An 18936-nucleotide genomic window follows, 5' to 3' on the forward strand; every position below is an offset into this window, starting at 1 on the left:
TCTTGGGGGTGGGCACGCTAGACGGACTCCAAAAGACCATCAGGGTGTGCACCTCACCCCTGGCGTCGTTGCCCACCTCTCAATTTTAAATACACGTAGAGAATTTAGGGCTATCAGGAGGGACTATGCGCTTACCTGCTGCTCTCTGGCAGGTACCTCCATGCCCTCCTGGGTTTTAAATGCACCTTAGAACACACATGCATCAACACTACATATGAGCGGGCAGAGGGAGGTTTTGGAGTCTTCTCTCACCCCCGTTCTCTGCGACCTGCTGGAGCGGGGGGGCAGGAGGAGGAGTTGGCCATCCGACTGGGGTCCGGAATGTGGGGCCTCCCTGCTGCTGCGGAGTCGGGGCGGTCTGCCTCTCCCCACCGCAGGGAAAAAGGGTAACACCACCTGGGTCTGGGTGCATTTTCCCCCTCCAGGGGCAAGGGTACCTAGACCCAGTTCTTAGAGTACGCTTGGGGAGTGTGATTGTGTATACAGCGTCTCTTTATGTCTGTCTCCACGTTGGTTGAGTGTGGAGTAAGTGCATATGAGAGCATGAGGGTGGGAATGGATGTTTGTATCTGTGTGTGCCTGTTTGTCTGTGTCTATATGTCAGGTTGGGTATCAGACACCACCTCTCTGGGGACATCTCAGGCCCTCCAAGGTTTGGAGGCCTATCTCCACCCACCACCACTTCCCCTGCCAATGGTGGACTCCCTCAGACATCGGTGCGTTGGTGGTTCTTAGTGTCTGGGGATGGGCGTCCAGGTACACACCGGCTCACTCCTTGGCGGCCGCTTATCGGGGCCTGGATCTTGGGGATCGCTCGGGCCACTTCGGAGGTGGGGTGCCCCCGGCCTCTCGGCCTGGGGCTCAGTCACTCAGGCACAGCTGGCTGCCGGCGGAGCTCACGGGCACGTCACTGCAACTCCCCCTGGCTTCTGCTCCGCGGCTGCTGAGCGACCCCTCATTTGGGACTCTCCTCAGCTCTTTCTGGGACAGTGGCGCGGCTGCCCCTCTGTTGGTCTTCCTTGGTCTCTTGCGTTCTGGGGGCCTCTGGATGTCTGGAGTTTTGATCTCCTCCATACCTGCTTCATGCCCTGTAGGACGGAGCTGTGCCCCCCCCCCCCCACACACACACCCTCTAGCAGATCATTACATGAAGGAACCTTTTAAAAACAAACGCGTCCATGCTCACAGGTGTACACACGGGTGCACACGACACCCTTTTTGGCTCCTACCTCAAAGCACACTGTGTGCTGTCGATCTTATGTGCCGCACAATAATGTTTAATATTTAGTATTTACTGTTATATTCCCATATATCATTGTGATGTTGTTTATTGTATTGCTCTCGTTTTCTTCTGCTTGTTTTCTTTTTTCTTTCTCAACAGGTGATCCAGGTGATTGATATATGTATTCTTTTTTGGTTTTTTGGTTTTTTTTGTCTGCTTATTTAGTTGGTTTTTGGTTTTTTTTTGCCCTTTATCCCTGTCCCTCTTCTCCACTGTTTCCCCCCCTCTTCCTTTCTCCCTTTTCTTTTCCTCATTCAAGTCTGTCCCGTATCTAGCAAGTGAAAATAAAATAAAGAAATAAAGAAATAAATAAAATAAACAATAAAAGATGAATCAAATGGACCATTACGGCAAGGCTGGGATAGTCAATTTGGTAAAGTAAATCTGTTGGGCATCTTTCTTTGCCTTTAGACAATAATTCTGATGGCAAAAGAACCAAACGGGACAGGCAGAAAGAAAAGAAAAAAAAAAAGAACACACTTTGGCTAAAAAAGTGTTGACCGGCAGAATGTCTGGCAAAGAAGAAGAGCACACTGCCACCTGGTTTAGTGCAGCAGTGGCAGGTGTGGTGCAGAGACATAGGGAAACATAGGGCAGGGACTCCACCTTAAAAAATTATTTTGTTCGTGGAAGAATCATTCTTGAAATCACACACACGGTCTGTTGGCACTTATAGAGCTCCGGCAAAGGCTTAAAGTAATAATAATAAGTGGGAGCATGTGCATGAAAACTTATTAATCAATGCATTGAAAAAGTGGGCTGTCAGCTAAGGGCAGAAAACGTTGGCATCAGGCTGGATGTGACTCAGCAGGCCGAGTCACATGCCGCAGGGCGCAGTCAGTGTTCAAGGTTTGGGTCTGACTCACCGTCCAGTGTCACCACATCCTCCCAGTTGTTTAGTAACATCACAGAAACGAACACACACGATGCTTTGCAAAAGTTTAAGGCGCTCTGAGTTAAGTGTGAACCTCTTCTGTGGAAGCTGTCTCAGTGTCTCCTCATGAAATCTCACATTGACCTCACTGTGTTAGGACCCAAACTCTAAGAGTGGGACACCGTAGGTCACAGGGCTTCTTGTTCTTCTTGTCATGCTGCAGGGTGAAATGGGAGCAACCGGATGCTTCCATGAAGGTTGTCAAAGCATCTTAACTGCCTAACTTGAGTGACAAGCGATCAAAGAATGCTTGGGAGCGGTAGGGACACCTCGACACACGTGTGTGACACAGTGTGCGATTGTGTAGGGATGTTTAGAGACATTAAACACCCACATTTGCGAGGAAGGTTACAGGTGTGTTTAATAACTGAGGTATTGTTTTTTCCAATGCGAATGAGTCCAATTAGGTGACACATGCGGTTTGCTCCTTATAAAATCAAAGAAAAGCTTTGTGGAAGCTGCTGTGTTGAATGGTGCGAATCTATTGATCTCATTTTTTACGTATAGATTGGAATTAAATCACTTATAGACAGATTTATAAGAGATGGCACACAGAAGGATTTCCAAGGACCAACCCGTTGACCCTGATTCAACACCAGAACCAACACATGAGCTTGTTAGATGAGCATTCCTGGAAGAAATAGTTACAGCAACACTAAAGTCTTAACACACACAAACCACAAAAAGGTACAAGTTCCTCAAGATGAATGTCCTCTTCGACGGCCTTTTCTTGCCTGCAGCTGAGGCGTTTCTATCACATTGTTTAACGTAAAGCAATTCTATAATAGATTTCTTTATTATCCATATTTTGCATTTTATGAACTGTTTTTTGGACAAATATACACAAAATGAACAACAAAATAAACATTTTTGTAGCCCTGCAAAAGTATCTCATGCTTTCTTTTTGCACCAGTGTGTACTGTAGGTCTGAAACATGTGTAAGAATAATGGTGACGGTGTAGGGTTACATTTATTTGCTCCAGTCACCTTAGGCACTGTGAACCACCAGTAACAACGGAGCAATTTATATTCCCTGTCTGGTTGGCGAGTGGTTATTAGAGGTTGATGGACAAGCTTCGGTTACACAGGTCTAGAAACCAGTCAGAGACTTTCCTGGCAACCACCAGTCACTAGGGAAGAACATGTATTCCCCAATCAATTGGAGAAGGCTTCGTTGGGATTGCTTTGGTTGCTAGCAGATTGCCACGGTTGTATTTGGTTGTAGTGACTTTACTGCAAATATTCACCAGCTGTAAAACATGCAACGCAAACTGGAAACAGGGATCATTAACCTTTAAAGTAAAAGCTGCACCTTTTCAAACATGTTGGCAGCAGCGCTGTGGCACAACTTTTTTCCTGTTTCTAGTTTGCGTCACACTTTTTCACCTTTCATTACCACTCTGCAAGTCATTAGTAGACAACTTTGCGTCTTTCATGCAAACTATGACAATCTGCTAGCAACCACAGCAATCGCAGGGAAGTTTAAATGTGTCTCACTTTCTTTTAAGACTTGCTGTACACTGGCGGCAGTAATATTATTTTAGGTTTTTACTATCATATGAAAATATATATATGTAATGGTATCTGTTGCTTTAACAAACTATGATTTAGACAAACTACAATTCTATGATTGTACATTTGGTAAAATATTTATTTGATCCCCAGCTGAATTTTTAAGTTTGCTCACTTACAAAGAAATCAACAGTCTCTACATTTTCTGATAGTTTCATATTTCTGGGGAGAGAAAGAATATCAACCAAAAATAAAATAAAGAAAACACTCATTGTATAAACATTAAGAATTCATTTGCATGTCACTGAGTGAAATTAAGACTTGATCCTCAAATAACCTTTTTGGTTGGGGGTGGTAAGACGTTTCTTATAGTTGGTCAAGTTCGCACACATTTTTTTTACTTGGCTGCCACTTGACAACTTGAACTTTCATCTCGCTCCACAGTTGCAGATGCTGTTTCAGATTGAGGTCTGAAGACCAAAACCTTAATGTAATTTTTCTTTAGACACTCTTGTTGCCTTGGCAGTATCTTTTGGGTTTTGTCATGGTATCCATCTTCAGTGTTGAGGGACTTTACTTGGAGTAATACGCAGCCCTTTTGTTCTTCCAAACATGCCAGGTCAAGTTGCTGTCAGAGAGTTTGATTTTGCTTTCATCTCACCACAGTACTTTCTCCCAACCTTCTTTCATTCATATATATGCTTATTGGCAAACATAAGTCAGGCCTGTACACGTGCTGTCTTGAGCAGGGGATCCTTGGGAGCTTGCAAGATTTCTGTCCACTATGGCCCAGTATGTTACCAGTGGTGCTCTCGGTGACTATGGTCCCAACTGCCTTCAGATCATTAACAGGCTCCTCCTGTGCAGTTTTGAAAGGTTTGGGATCATCCACCACCTTTCTCATGGTCATTCTTATCTCATGAAAAAGATCTTGGATGAAGTTCGATTGAGAGTGCAATTGGTGGTCATTTTAGATTCATTCCATTTCCAAATAATCACACCAATCTTCTTGCTGATGGTCTTGTATTCTAGCCTTGAGTAGTTGTACAGTTTTATCCCTGATGTCCTTTGAAACTTTTTGGTCTTGCTGGTGGTGGAGGAGAGGTGGAATGGAAGAAACCGATTCTGTGGACAGATGTACTTTATGATTGATTGATTGATTGATTGATTGATTGATTGATTGATTCTTCCTGGGTGAGGTGTTCCAGGCATATGCCACTGGGAGGAAGGCACATCTTTGTCTTGGATCTCCTCGCTGGAGAGATTATATCTCTTGGCTGGCCTGGAAACACCTTGGTGTTGGATGGATGGATGGATGGATGGATGGATGAAGATTGTAATCGTTGTGCCTCATGGGCAGACAGCCCCTCTGTGGGAGGCAAAATTCTGTCTGGGTTATAAGAGATCAAATACTTATTTCACTCATTCATATGAAAATCAGTTTAACTTTTGTGTAATGTTTTTTTTTCTTAATTTTTGGCTAAAATTGTGTCTCCCTCCATTAAAATTAAACAACAAATAAACAATAAATATAAGATACTGTAATTATTTTTCTATAAGTGAGCAAACTTACAAATTCAGCAGGGGTTCAAATAGTTATTTCCTACACTGTGATTCATAACCTGTTCTGAATTTCCCATTAGTTAGATCCCTGATTATTAGGCCGTCTACTTAAGACTGAAAACAAAAGACTAAAGGCTAAAACCTTGATAGCCTTGTTTTCTTTATCAGCAGATCTAAACTTTCTGGTACTAGCAGATTTACATCTCAAACCCACTTTAGATTATTCTCACTTTAAATGACCAGTTTTGTGAGTAATACTATAATACTAGGTCATACAAATTTTAATCAGCTCTAACTGACAGAGTTTACTTTCCTTTGTTCCCTGCAGTCTTCAGTTATAAAACTGGAATTGCAAAATGGGCTGTTACCATTATCATTGTCATTATTATCATCTTTAACATTGTGCCTGGCTAAAAGAAAGGATCAAATTGGATGAACCCCTGCCCGGGCATTTCCTGCTCTCAGTTTATATAAAACAGGGCAATAAACACAAACACAAATTATATTGGAAACCCATTCTTTCTAAGGAATGTCACACTCTTTGGGGATTGGTCAATCGCTGGAATGTTGCTCATCTGGCCCATCGAAACATACACACTCTCATTCACGTACAATTACCTCACCCACTTGTCATAATTCAGACACACCCAGCACTCTCACCCATACCTGTACGACTGACGTTCCAAATGACTGTTTTGGGATGAGGATGGGATAAACAAACCCAAATAAATATATGTAATAGTTTTAATGAAAACTCTGATATTGCATTGCAACCCAGGATTTCCTTTATAGTGCAGATTTTCCTCAGATTCCTCTCAATCCCAGGTGTTATCAGTGTTCCCCTTATAATTCATTTTCCCATGCTTCAAAACTGAAACATTTCACCATGTTCTACCTTTACATTTTCTATATTTTCAGCCTGTTTCATTAAAATTTCCTTGACCTACTTGTAGCATTTAGAATATGTGCTTCATTAGTCTACAGCGATGAAAGGTCAGCGGGGTCGACCCTGTCGAAATGGGTTTCTGTGTTGGGAAACAAGCTGTAAATCTCACACCACAGACATGTAAGGTGCACTCAGGCATGTCACTGAACCCCCAGGTGTACTCTGCAACCCAGTGACGAACATAAAAATGTGGTTAAACTGCTCTAAGGTGCTTTGGAAAAAAAAAATCTAATCTTTAAGAACATCTTGTAAGCTGAAATGACGCCAACATGAAAAAAAAACAAGAAAAAGAAAAAGAGGCAGTTCTTACGGAGCCCCCCAGGGGACATGGGAGAAAAAAAAATTAGGGAGGAAAAAAAAAATTAGGGAGGAAAAAAAAAATTAGGGAGAAAAAAAAAAATTAAGACGGACTTTTGCGAGCGCTCGCAATACTTATTGCGAGATCTCGCAATACTTTTGCGAGATCTCGCAAAAGTCCGTCTTAATTTGTTTTTTCCTCCCTAATTTTTTTTTTTCCTCCCTAATTTTTTTTTCTCCCATGTCCCCTGGGAGGCTCCGTAAGTTCTCAGGTTTTCACCCGCATTACACAAAAGGCCCGCAGGGGGAGAAAAAAGTACTACATTTGCTGTGAGTCACTGAAGTGAGGGCACTTTTTTATTTATTTTTATTGGCAAACCCAACACCCCATCATTCATCCCCTTATGTTGCCTGCTAAAAACAACAAGCAGCTGAGCTGGAGGGTTTGAGTTTTTCTTTAATCTTTTCAGGTTTTTATATTAAAAAAACAACAAAATTCCATTTTTATCTAAAGAGTAACACTTGTAACACTACACGTGTGCGAAGAGTTGGAAGATAATATCAAAGCAGATCATATTTACATACAGTTGTAGCCTTGTATTTAATGTATTTATTTGAGACTGGTGTATTTGTTTTTAACTTTTAATTTAAAGAATATTTTTTGTTGTTTGAAATACCTGAATCTACTCAAATTAGTAAGCCAACAAGACCACAATCACACTGACATCACTACAAAACTTTCACCGAGCTCCGAGGCCTCCAGCCCAAGTGCATGGATAAAAGCAGGGTCTGAGGTGACTTAACTTCTACCACTCAATACCATTAAACATATTTGCAACAGTAACTAGACTGTATCCTCTTTGTTCCAGTGTCTCCCAGTCTCAAGCTTCATTTATACACCATATGATCTACTGTGACGTCACTATCAGTTTATCCCACAGCTTTTCAGTCGGGTTGAGGTCTGGGCTGACCAGGTAATTGCAACTTCTTGACACTTTTTTGTTTTTCAGTCATTCTGTTGTAGATTTGCTGCTGCGCTTGGGATCACTGACCTGTGGCATGAACCAGTTTCAGCCAACCTGTAGCTGTTGGACAGAAGGTCCCATATTTGACTCTAGAGTAAGTTGGCATACGGAGGAGTTTATGGTCGACTCAATGAGTGCAAGGTGCCCAGGTCCTGTAATCTTTAACCTCCACCACCGTGCCTCATAGTTTGTCATGTTCTTTTTAGAAAGCAGATGCTTTCTTCTGGGAACTCTTCCAAACAAGTCATACTTGTTCAGTTTTTTCAGTCTTTCTAAATGTACTGTCAGGAACATTTTTAACATGTCTGATAAGTAGCTCTAGGGCTTTTTCTCTGAGCAATGCACAGTCTGAAATTTTGGGGAACTTGCTGGGTTGCTTTCTCCTGTGAAGATTGTGATATCATGTTCCCATACACCTGAATCCTTCAAATCAAATCAAATCAAATCAAATCACTTTTATTGTCACATCACATGTGCAGGTACATTGGTACAGCACATGTGAGTGAAATTCTTGTGTGCGAGCTTCACAAGCAACAGAGTTGTGCAAAATACAATAATGTAAACAAGCAAAATACAAGAATGGCTACATCTGAAACTAATAAATATATGTACAATATATAATAGTATATGCATTTCTGGATGTGTATACTAAATATTTTTCTACGTGTGTGTGTGTGTGTGTGTGTGTGTGTGTGTGTGTACACATATTTTACAAATTAAATAGAGTAAACAATGAATAGAATATATAAAATAAATAAAATAAAATATACAGAGTGAGACATGTGCAAAACAGTGGCATTACTGTACAGTATGGAGTGCATAATGTTAAAGTTCCAGTAGTGAAGCTGAGGTGTCTATGACGTGTTCAGCAGTCTGATGGCCTGATGGAAAAAGCTGTCTCTCAGTCTGCTGGTACGGGACCGGATGCTGCAGAACCTCCTTCCTGATGGAAGTAGTCTGAACAGTTTATGGCTGGGGTGACTGGAGTCCTTGATGATCCTCCCCGCTTTCCTCAGGCACCGCTTCCTGTAGATGTCTTGGAGGGAGGGAAGCTCACCTCCAATTATCCGTTCAGAGCACCGCACTACTCGCTGGAGAGCTTTGCAGTTGTAGGCGGTGCTGTTGCCATACCAGGTGGTGATGCATCCAGTGAGGATGCTCTCAATGGCACAGTGATAGAAGGTCCTGAGGATGCGGGGGCTCATGCCGAATCTTTTCAGTCTCCTGAGAAAGAAGAGGCGCTGCTGCGCCTTCTTCACTGTTTTGTTTGTGTGTACTGACCACGTAAGATCCTCAGCCAGATGTACACCAAGGAACCGGAAGCTGCTCACTCTCTCCACAGCAGCGCCGTTGATGGTGATGGGGGTGTGTACTTCTCTGCACCTCCGGAAGTCCACTATCAACTCCTTTGTCTTTGCGACGTTGAGGGTGAGATGGTTGTCTTGACACCAGTGGGTCAGGGCGCTGACCTCCTCCCTGTAAGCCGTCTCATCACCGTTGGTGATAAGACCCACCACTGTAGTGTCGTCCGCAAACTTCACAATGATGTTGGAGTTGTTAGTGGCCGTGCAGTCGTAGGTGTAGAGTGAGTACAGGAGAGGGCTCAGTACACACCCCTGTGGAGCACCAGTGTTCAGTGTGACGGGGGATGAGGTGATGCTGCCCAGTCTGACCACTTGGCGTCTGTCAGACAGGAAGCTAAGGATCCAGCTGCAGAGGGAGCTGCTCAGTCCTAGATCCTGCAGTTTCCTGTCCAGCTTCGAGGGAACGATGGTATTGAATGCTGAGCTGTAATCTACAAACAGCATTCTCACATACGTGTCTCTCTTCTCCAGGTGTGACAGGGCAGTGTGTAGTGTCAGGGCTATGGCATCATCAGTGGACCTGTTGTGGCGGTATGCGAACTGTAGAGGGTCCAGTGAGTCGGGTAGTGCAGAGCAGATGAAGTCCCTGACCAGCTTCTCGAAGCATTTGCTTACGATGGGGGTCAGGGCTACAGGTCGCCAGTCGTTCAATGAGGAGATGGTGGAGGATTTGGGTACAGGGACGATGGTGGCCATTTTGAAGCAGGCTGGGACTACAGACAGAGAGAGGGAAAGGTTGAAGATGTGTGTGAACACTCCAACCAGCTGAGCCGCGCATGACTTGAGGACGCGGCCGGTCATGCGCGGCTCAACCAACCAAATCAACCAAATCTTCTGCTTTTACAGGCATTTTATTTTTTTTATTTCCTGTTAGGCCTACTGACTGGTCCTTTCAAAAGACTCCTAGAAATGCTCCTTACTACAGCCTCAGGCCTGGTTAGATTTCTTTATGGTCACAATCCTCCTGGATGCAGAGTGAGTACCAAGGGGAGGTCACTGGTGTAAGACTGTTTGAGTCTGTATGTTAAAATATCCTTGGACAAGAGCCTGGAATTGCCTTCTATACACCCATCAGTGTGAATGAATGATAAAAGGCACATGAGATAAAAAGCTGAATTAAAACGTTAGTCCAGCATAAGAACCCTGCCTCTTGCTCCATGAGAGCGAAGGGGCTCCAGCCAACCCTATGAGTCTTTTTGGCTGTCAGATAATAACCGATTCAGTGTTATTGATTGATGAAATAAAGTCTGTTAAACCTCTTAAGGTTTCTTTTGATCCTCATCTTCAACTTTTCTGTGTTTTTTAGCATTCTCTAAATTCTTGTAATATGTGTCACTTAGAGTTTGTTGATGGCCAACAGATCAAATTCCAGGACAAAAACAATTCTACAGCTCATTCTGCCTTACAGGGAAACAGGTTATTCTGACTAAAGTAACACACACACACACCCTCAATAATCTCACAGAAACAAAGAACATTTCAAAGATGACGACCGGTTCAGCCTTTGAAAGCTACAATCAAAACCATGGAGTGACTCATCACCACAGCATGTTCGTGGTTAAAATGGTGGAGGTGGAGCTTTGGGTGTGTTGGGAGAGGTTCACCTACAGGTAGAGGGACAGGTGGAGATCTTAACCAGAATCTGTCTGGACTCTGCATCAGCAACAAGCTCATCTCTGCATTTTGACAACAACCCAGCCAAGGTAAGTCTGCCAGACGTTTGTGTGTTATAGGAAGAGAACAACGAACTGTGTTCAGGCTGACGGAGTGGAGAATCGGGTTTGGTTATTTTAATGGGAAGGATTCAAAGAATTGAAAACTGAAGACATAAAAGGACACGACAAGAATAAGAAAGCCAGGTTTGGGATTTTCTGACAAGTGAATTTAAAGTGAGTTATATCGCACAAAAGAGACCAATTGGAAATCAAATATCACATGATTAAAATTCAAACATTGCATAAATCACACAAGGGAACAGAAATACACAGGAGCCAATATTGATTTTTATTTATGCGCATGTTTCTGCTAATCTGCCAACGTTTTCTTGACTTTTATGTTGTTACTTCAAAGACTGAGGTTGTGCAGCATAATGCAGCTATAAAGGTGTGTTACACTGCACCTTTACAAAAAAAGGGTTCACTCTAAACGCTTTAATTCAGGATTTACCATGAACATTACTGTCTGACTGACTTACATTCTGGACCTGCAGGGACATTGAATTAGACTATAACTTAGCGCATTTGACAGAGACGGGGCCTGGTGTAGGATTCAAATCATCTTCATGGGTAAAATTTCAGGTGTTACGTTTTAGATTTCTTGACGTACTTCAGCTGGGTCTTGAAAAACCATCATAAGTAACTGATCCAGAGTGAGAGTGAGGACGGTCTTTGCAGCAGTTGCTATGGCTGACATGTAAACAATGTAAAAGATTGCATTTTGAATGCAGTGAAAGGACATGCATGTGCACATAGTGAAAAAGTTCCTTCATGTTGTTGTAAATAAATATATACATTTGTTCTGTATCCAAGTATTTCATTTTCAAATTGCTTTTAGGGGATTTCTGTGATTGTTTTGGCTGATTATCAAAGGTGAACTGAAAATCAAGGTCAGAGAATGTGATGATTGTTTAATCAGGGAATTTCCAGATTTAAACTGCCCACTGATTCATCAGCTGAATACTGAAATGCATCATGGAAAAAAATGAAAAACAAAGTTCCCTCCCTCTCTCACATGGAGACACAGGTTTGACCAGCACCAGAGTCTCGGTGAAGCCACGCCTACAGCAGGGTGTTAACTCATATGTAACAAAAAGTTCTACTCTGCATCTCATTCAGTTTCACTGAACTCATCATAAGCCCAAGACTGCACTGCATATTTACCTAAAACCTACCTGCTTAATTTCCATGAATTTCCTTTTCCCCCCAAAAGCATACGTACATCCCATGCTAAATGGTCCTTATGTGAAGGGAAAGAACTCTGGGAAGCTTCTGGGAAGAACTTTATCCAATTAATGTGCCACCAGCTATTCCGAGCACAGAGATCCAGCAAGAGAAAAAGCAGCACATTAGATAACGTTACTGCTCCTTGTTAACAGTCATCAAACATATTGTATTTCTGCAAAAAAAAAACCCACAATAAAAATCCTGCTCTCTCACGACCAAATTCAGAGGGTGTTGTAACAGTTTTGGCTGGCACACCCAGAGGGAAGCATGCAGCTCAGTCGCATTCCTGCGCCATCATATGGGTGTATACAGAGGTGGGACCAAGTCATTGTTTTGCAAGTCTCAAGTAAGTCTCAAGTCTTTATCCTCAAGTCTCAAGCAAGTCTCAAGTAATGTCAGGCAAGTCAGAGTCGAGTCTCAAGTCACTGGTGTAAAAGTCCGAGTCAAGTCACAAGTCTGAAACTTTGAATTTCAAGTCCTTTCGAGTCTTTAAAAAAAAAACAAACGAAAAAATAATGTTGCAGTTATGCTAAATGTAAATATTAGACCATGTAATTTTTAAATCTGTGTTTTTCTCAACACATGACAAAATAGTGAACTTAGAAAATATACACAAATTGTGAAATTGCACCTCTTTAAAATGCAGCTCAATTAAACTTAGCTCCAAGAATAATTTTCACCGACAGTTCTGAGATAAGCTGCATGTTATTCTTGGATGCGGTTGTAGGACCGACTTTAAAATCGCATGACAAAAATATCATACACATTAAAAAAAACTGTATCACCAACGTAGCCTGGACAACATTTGCTAGTTAGATGAAGTCAGCTATCTCATCCTAGCATATTTATATGCATATTTATAATTACACGGTTCTTGGAGTGAGTGCATACACTCATGAAGTTTAGTAACTTCAGGTCACTGCAACAAGCCCAGGTACAGTTTACCTACGGATGGGTGCAGGACCTTGAAATGCACCGTGTAGAACGAAAGACCATCGTACGTATCATAAGTTTACCAGTCTCACAAATCGTCTTCATAAATACACATTCCTTAACAGTTTATTAATAGGACCTTTGAGCTCAACGGTAATTAATTAGTAGTGGAAATAATTTCGCAATATTGTGTCAGGACAATTCACTATTTATGCACAATAAATAAAGGAGCATAGCGCGACAATTTCTGTTCAGCGCCAGACTTGCTTGTAACCTATATCACCAATTATGTTAAGAAAAATGACGTATTAACTACAACAGCAGACTGACCTTCGTGTAAATGCTTGGAGCAGACTAACCTGTGAGCTGGAGTGTTCTGGGACGTTATATTTTATCTTTATATTTTATCTTTGAATGGCTGCAATCCAGGCCATCCGTCGCGTCTTTGTTACTTCGGAAACATGGCTTGAACAATTTCTCTTCAACGACGTAATCCGATAACAACCGATCTCTTTACCCGTCGGCTTCCCGTGGCTGTCATGCGACCGGCTATTGCAGTTAATAATACAACGGCTTCTTGACATTTTTGTGTTTCTTTTTATCGCTGTATAACTGATTTTAATTGAAAGCCTGCGTGCGCTAGTACCGCTTGCCACGAGTTCCCAGAATCCTTTGCGGTTCTACCCGTGAATGACGTCACATTTTCAATCTCTATATAATATGCATGTTAAATTTTATATTTGGGGTAAAATATCAAGTCTTTTCAAGTAAACCGGTTCAATTCCAATTCAAGTCCCAAGTCATTGGTGTAAAAGTCCAAGTCAAGTCACAAGTCTTAGAACATTTTTTCAAGTCAAGTCTAAAGTCATAAAATTAATGACTCGAGTCTGACTCGAGTCCAAGTCATGTGACTCGAGTCCACACCTCTGGGTGTATACAAGTTCTCAATGTCTATGTGTGACACAACGATAAAGCGGTCGATCAGCTTCTGTTCTGAATCGGACTTACCTAGGCTGGTGTAGCAGGTGGAGACATTAAGCAAGACCCAATAATGTAAATAATACATTTTAGGGTGACGTATCTTGGTTAAGGTTAGGCTAGTGTGCTGCAAATGTAGTGAGGGAAACAAGGCTGTTTGTGTAAGAGAAACAGAAAACCATTCAGAGAATGAATGGTTGATCAAGGTAGCGCCCAGTTATTGTGCATGTCTGTGTGGAAAGAGAGAAACGAGAAAAGTGAGACAAAAGGAAACAAGCTGAACGCAGAGAGGAACGCGCGAGTATACTTTAAGCTCTGTGATCCTCCATCAAACCAGTCACATGACTTCTGACTGTCAAAGGGCCTTTCTCACACTGCTGGAGCTTCAGAAGCACAGTGAGGATGTAATAGAGTGAATAAATGAATGTGTTCAGTTTGGGAATGACTCTGTAGAGTGGATTACATTTTACAGGCAAACATCCAAATCTATAAAATACGTCTGGCAGCTGTATATGGACACATTTAAATTACAGCATGCTCTTCCAGAGGGAGAGGTGTCCAGATAACACCGGAAACAAACAGACATTTTTTATACTGTGAGCCATGCGGCATCACATTTGTGCCTTCTATCATAAGAATACAGATTATGTTTAAATGATGTAACATCAAATGATTTTTCACATCCTATCTCTGAGCTTTAGATTGATATTGATATAACGACTGATTGGACAGGGATGCTTTTTGGCAGATATTTCAGCTCTGATTTTGACTTTTACTCAATCTATGTTCACATTCTCTTAGCTTATCTTATCATTTATCTCCACTTCCTCTGGCTCGTCTTATCATCGCAGCCGACACTGGTCACTGGTCGGAGACACCAGGAGCACTTTTTGGATACCAGCAGTGTGTATCGGAGATGATTATGTCGCACGTGCTCTACACGCTCATGAAATATATAAATAATCACAATAAGGTTGTGTTACACCTGGCACACAGCATCCATGTAACTCATACAATCTAATACTTTAAATATCAGAGCCAGCGTTGGATTTCTTTACCTTTTGGCATGTACCTTGGGGGATGGCACCTGCTTCACACGTGGAAGCGTTTTGTTATAATATAATTAGAAAGACTTCACTCAAAGTTTGTTAGTCTCAACATCTGTTTTTAAAGTATTAAAGTCTGAATTTCAGTATCATCTCAGAGTATACAATCAAATTATCCAAGCAGTAGATTCCACTGTTATTTATTTCCTACTGCTACTACATATATAAGATTGTCACATATGATACATATACTTTTATCAAGTACATATAGAAAGCTGTGCACACGAAATGCCTTACGAGTAACATTTCAGCCGTACAAACGAATGAAACATTAATTAATTCAACAAATATCTTTGGGTTTATGTTGCATCAGTCAGTAATGTAATTTCTCTGGTAGCCTGATATTATACATGAAATGGGAAAACAAAGCACTAATGCAATTCCAAGGATTTTCTTTTAGAAGGAGGTCAGAAAGAAGTTTCTGTGAGCAGCCACACCTGAAACAGTCCAACTGGCACTCAGACGCTCCTAGGCGTTTCCCAAAAGCTGCTCACATGAAAGGTCCCTACAATGAAGGGCTAGATATGTGTCAGACAGGAATGAGAGACATTTTCATGGTGACCGAACCGGCAATGTTTCAGTTCAATCGCCAAGGCTTTGGTTCCCTCTGGTGGCACAAAGCAGCATTGCATTTGTCTTGAGCATTGGAAAGAAAAAGGGAAAGCAGAATCACAGGAGAGATCTCAGGTATTTGGCCCTGACCGCACCCTTCATTACAGTCCTTTTTGTTTCTTTGCAGCAAAATGAGTGCAGACGGAAAAAAGGAACCCCCTCCCTACATCATACCGGGTAAGCCCACAGCTCACACATGCTCAGTCAATATTCATGATCATTATCGTCATCTCCTCACCAGCTTGATTCTTTCCCTTTTCCTCTTCATATGGTCCAGTAGAAAGTCAAGGTGATGGCGTGAGAGTTTACCACCCCCACACTCCTTTCACCCCACCCTCCACGCAGACACAGCAATCTGTCACGCCAGGTATTCTTCTCACACCTGAGTCTCACACTTTTTAGAAGATTTAAGGTAAACATACTGTTGTTCATTGTTTTGCGTGTTTCCTGTCTTCTCTCAGTGTACACCGGCGGAGGGGGAGGCGCAGGTCAAGGTTTGGACTCTGGAGAAGGCAAAAAAAAGTTTGTAAGCTACGACATGGGACTGGGGACTGAGTCCGGCATGACGACCTGCGCTTCCTGCCAGCAACAGGTTATGACCAATGTCACCTACAAGGCAGGAACGTACGCCTGGCTCATGTGTTTACTCTTCATTTGCTGTGGGTGAGTGGTTTTAATCAGTTAGCTTCTTTTTAGCGCCCCAAGGCTTTTGAACACAGATCTTCTTTGTTCAACTCTGTTACTTGATTTTTATCAATTTTATCTCTTGTAAATACACTGCATACAGCACACTTCAAAGGATGAAGTGGAAACGTTCTTTCTTTTCATGTCTGTATATGCATGTAAAAATGTAATAAAGAATGATCTCATCTGCTGTATGATAGCACGACTCTAACCTTCTGTGTGTGTGTGTTGCAGGTTAGTCCTTTGCTGCTGCCTGATTCCGTTCTTCATGAAGAGATTCAAGGATGCTTACCACACCTGCCCACGCTGCAACAGAGTGCTGCACGTTGAGAAGAGGAAATGCTGTAAATGATGAGCACCAGGGCTGATATGGCACCGTAGAAATAAGAAATAGCCTCCTGTTACCTTTGTCTGTGTCTTATGGTCAACCGGTAAAAAAAATGGCATTTTCTCAAACTGGCAGAGAAAGGTGACAGGGGTAAATGCAGCTTGTTTCTATGGATGACAAAGCCAAACATGAATGACTTCTATCAGATTATTAGGAAACAGACTGGGAGAGATTGTGTTGTCCGAGCTTTTGTTTTTTTTTTTTTTTTGCTCTGGCAAGTTACAGAACACCCCATGCACTTTGAAACTGTTATCATTATACTCAGAAAATTTTGGATGCGTAATGTTAAAATGAAGGTTTGTACATAGAATATATTGCATGTTTTATGCATAACGGGATTGCACAATTTCTGAATAAATCACAGCGGCAGTAAATTACACATTGAACGATAAAAGGGTGCAGAAATAAATATATTTGCTCATCTCCAGTTTCATGAGTCATTGCTCAGTAAACTGATACACAAAGCATACTGGGTTAATGTCATATTTGCATATGTGTCACTCAGGCAAGGCAAAAACAAGCTTACAGTTTGTTATATTGGAGTGCTGTAAATATAGTTAAGCCTTTTGTTCAGACTATTTGAATGTATTCATTCATTATATTGCAAATTACAATGCAAAAGTAAACCCCCCCACCCCTGGAGGATGAGCATGCTCTATTGCTCTATTATTTACTACTATTAGCTCTATGATAACATTATTTCTCTAATAAAAACAGATATTACAGAACTCTGCTGTGTTTGTGTTGGTTCTTCTTCTCTCTAGAAATGTCACATCTACATTGATGGAGTACTCAAAAAAAGTAATGCATTTACTCATTGCCCATCTTGAACATAATGCAGTATGATACTGCCAGAGAAAGTCATTTGTTACTGTGCTTGTTTTATTACTTTTGCATTACTTCGTAACATGCCCTGAAATGCACTGTCACGCAGTTAACAGTTAACAATGAAAACATTAGTCCCACACACTTACATGAATCCCTTTCCTGTTTAGGACAGACATACAATCTTTTCTTTTTAGTGTTGACACAGAGCAGCTGAAAACCAGACCAAAGACACTTCAAAGCAATCGACACAGTCATTCTACTGTATAAACGCAGTAGAAACGGCTTTGTTACCTGTTAAAACTAGGATGTGGTTGCTGGGGTGGAGCAGAACTGTAGTTACCAATAAGTAAGTACAGATAACATAAAGAAATTAACTGTTTTGCAACTTATAACTGCGTGATTTTACCTACTCTTGTGTTCTACATTATAGTCAATCCTTTTAAAAAATTCTATTATGATTTATTTTCTACCATGTCTCCTGCTCTCTTGGTCAGATCTCTCTAAAAAAGGACACGCTTTACCTGAATCAATAAACAATGTATAAAGTCAGAAAAACGGATTGCAGCTTCAACCTTGTAACAGGAATCTTCTTTCTGTTTCAAAAATGACTTGATATCACTCATGACTTGGGATGGGTATCGTTTAAGTTTTATCCGATACCAGTACTGTTACGGATTCAAATATTGGGGATGGATACAAGAGGAAAAACCACAATAACAACACTGGTCCGGCCGGGTTGAGTCAAACAATGATTTTAATGATCACACGCGTGGGAGATGGACACCATACGCAGACAGCATCAGATCTCAAAATGGTGGAGCATTGATCAAACTCTTATAGCCTTTAGTGGCCCCCACCTAATCATAAAAGCCTAAACATTCACATTCTTTCTCTCACACGGCGCCTAAGCTACGACCTTGGCTCCCTGTTTATCTGCTCCTGCTGAGATGGGGTAGAAAACTCCAGTATGTTCTGTTCTCTTCTAATCAGACAAATAAGGCGATGACTTTCTGCGAACAGTATTTCTTATAACTCAGCAGTATAATGCATCATAAAACAATATCATTCATCCACAATAAATCAGCAGTCTAATGTAATGCAAATCAGTTTAACAAATGCAATAGTTATCACCTTCTTCTAATTCAGGAGAATAATGCAAACTAAAACTACATAATAATTCACAATCTTTAATTAGGGGTCTAACATGGCATAAAATAATATTATAATCCCACAGTACCAAACCGGTACTTTTGAAACGGTGCCGGTGCTTGAACCGGTGCTTATGATGGTGTTTGCTAGTTCACCTTACATGCATTAATTTAATCACGTGATTAGCCTACTCAACGTAAATTACACACGAACAACATTAAGCGACTCACCCAGAGAAGAACGGCTGCTGCTGCCATCATCATCCGTCATCATTTCTGCTACACTGACTCTCCTCTTCGGGTTCTTGGGGGATGTTGCTAACTCCGGTTCCGATAACAGGCACCACACCCGCAGAAGATGTGCTCGGTCTTGCAGCAAGCTATCAAATACAGT

General features: G+C 41.6%; 1 protein-coding gene across 2 annotated transcripts; it reads left to right on the forward strand.

Annotated features, from left to right (window-relative positions):
- Nucleotides 1-10520: 10520 nt before the first annotated feature.
- On the forward strand, nt 10521-17294 carry litafd (LITAF domain containing). 2 transcript variants are annotated; one of them, XM_085270606.1, is made up of 5 exons: nt 10521-10626; nt 15622-15671; nt 15772-15861; nt 15956-16157; nt 16413-17294. In XM_085270606.1, the coding sequence occupies exons 2-5, from the start codon at nt 15626-15628 to the stop codon at nt 16528-16530; spliced, it is 456 nt and encodes a 151-aa protein (XP_085126732.1). In that variant the 5' UTR covers nt 10521-10626; nt 15622-15625; the 3' UTR covers nt 16531-17294. The 2 variants fall into 2 exon arrangements, with proteins under 2 accessions (XP_085126732.1, XP_085126733.1); XM_085270607.1 differs by having other exon boundaries at nt 15775-15861.
- Nucleotides 17295-18936: the final 1642 nt, after the last annotated feature.

Source organism: Mchenga conophoros, linkage group LG4 (assembly GCF_057382185.1).
Source record: "Mchenga conophoros isolate Kocher_MC1m ecotype Shallow Benthic linkage group LG4, M_conophoros_male_GT1.1, whole genome shotgun sequence".
NCBI lineage: Eukaryota > Metazoa > Chordata > Actinopteri > Cichliformes > Cichlidae > Mchenga > Mchenga conophoros.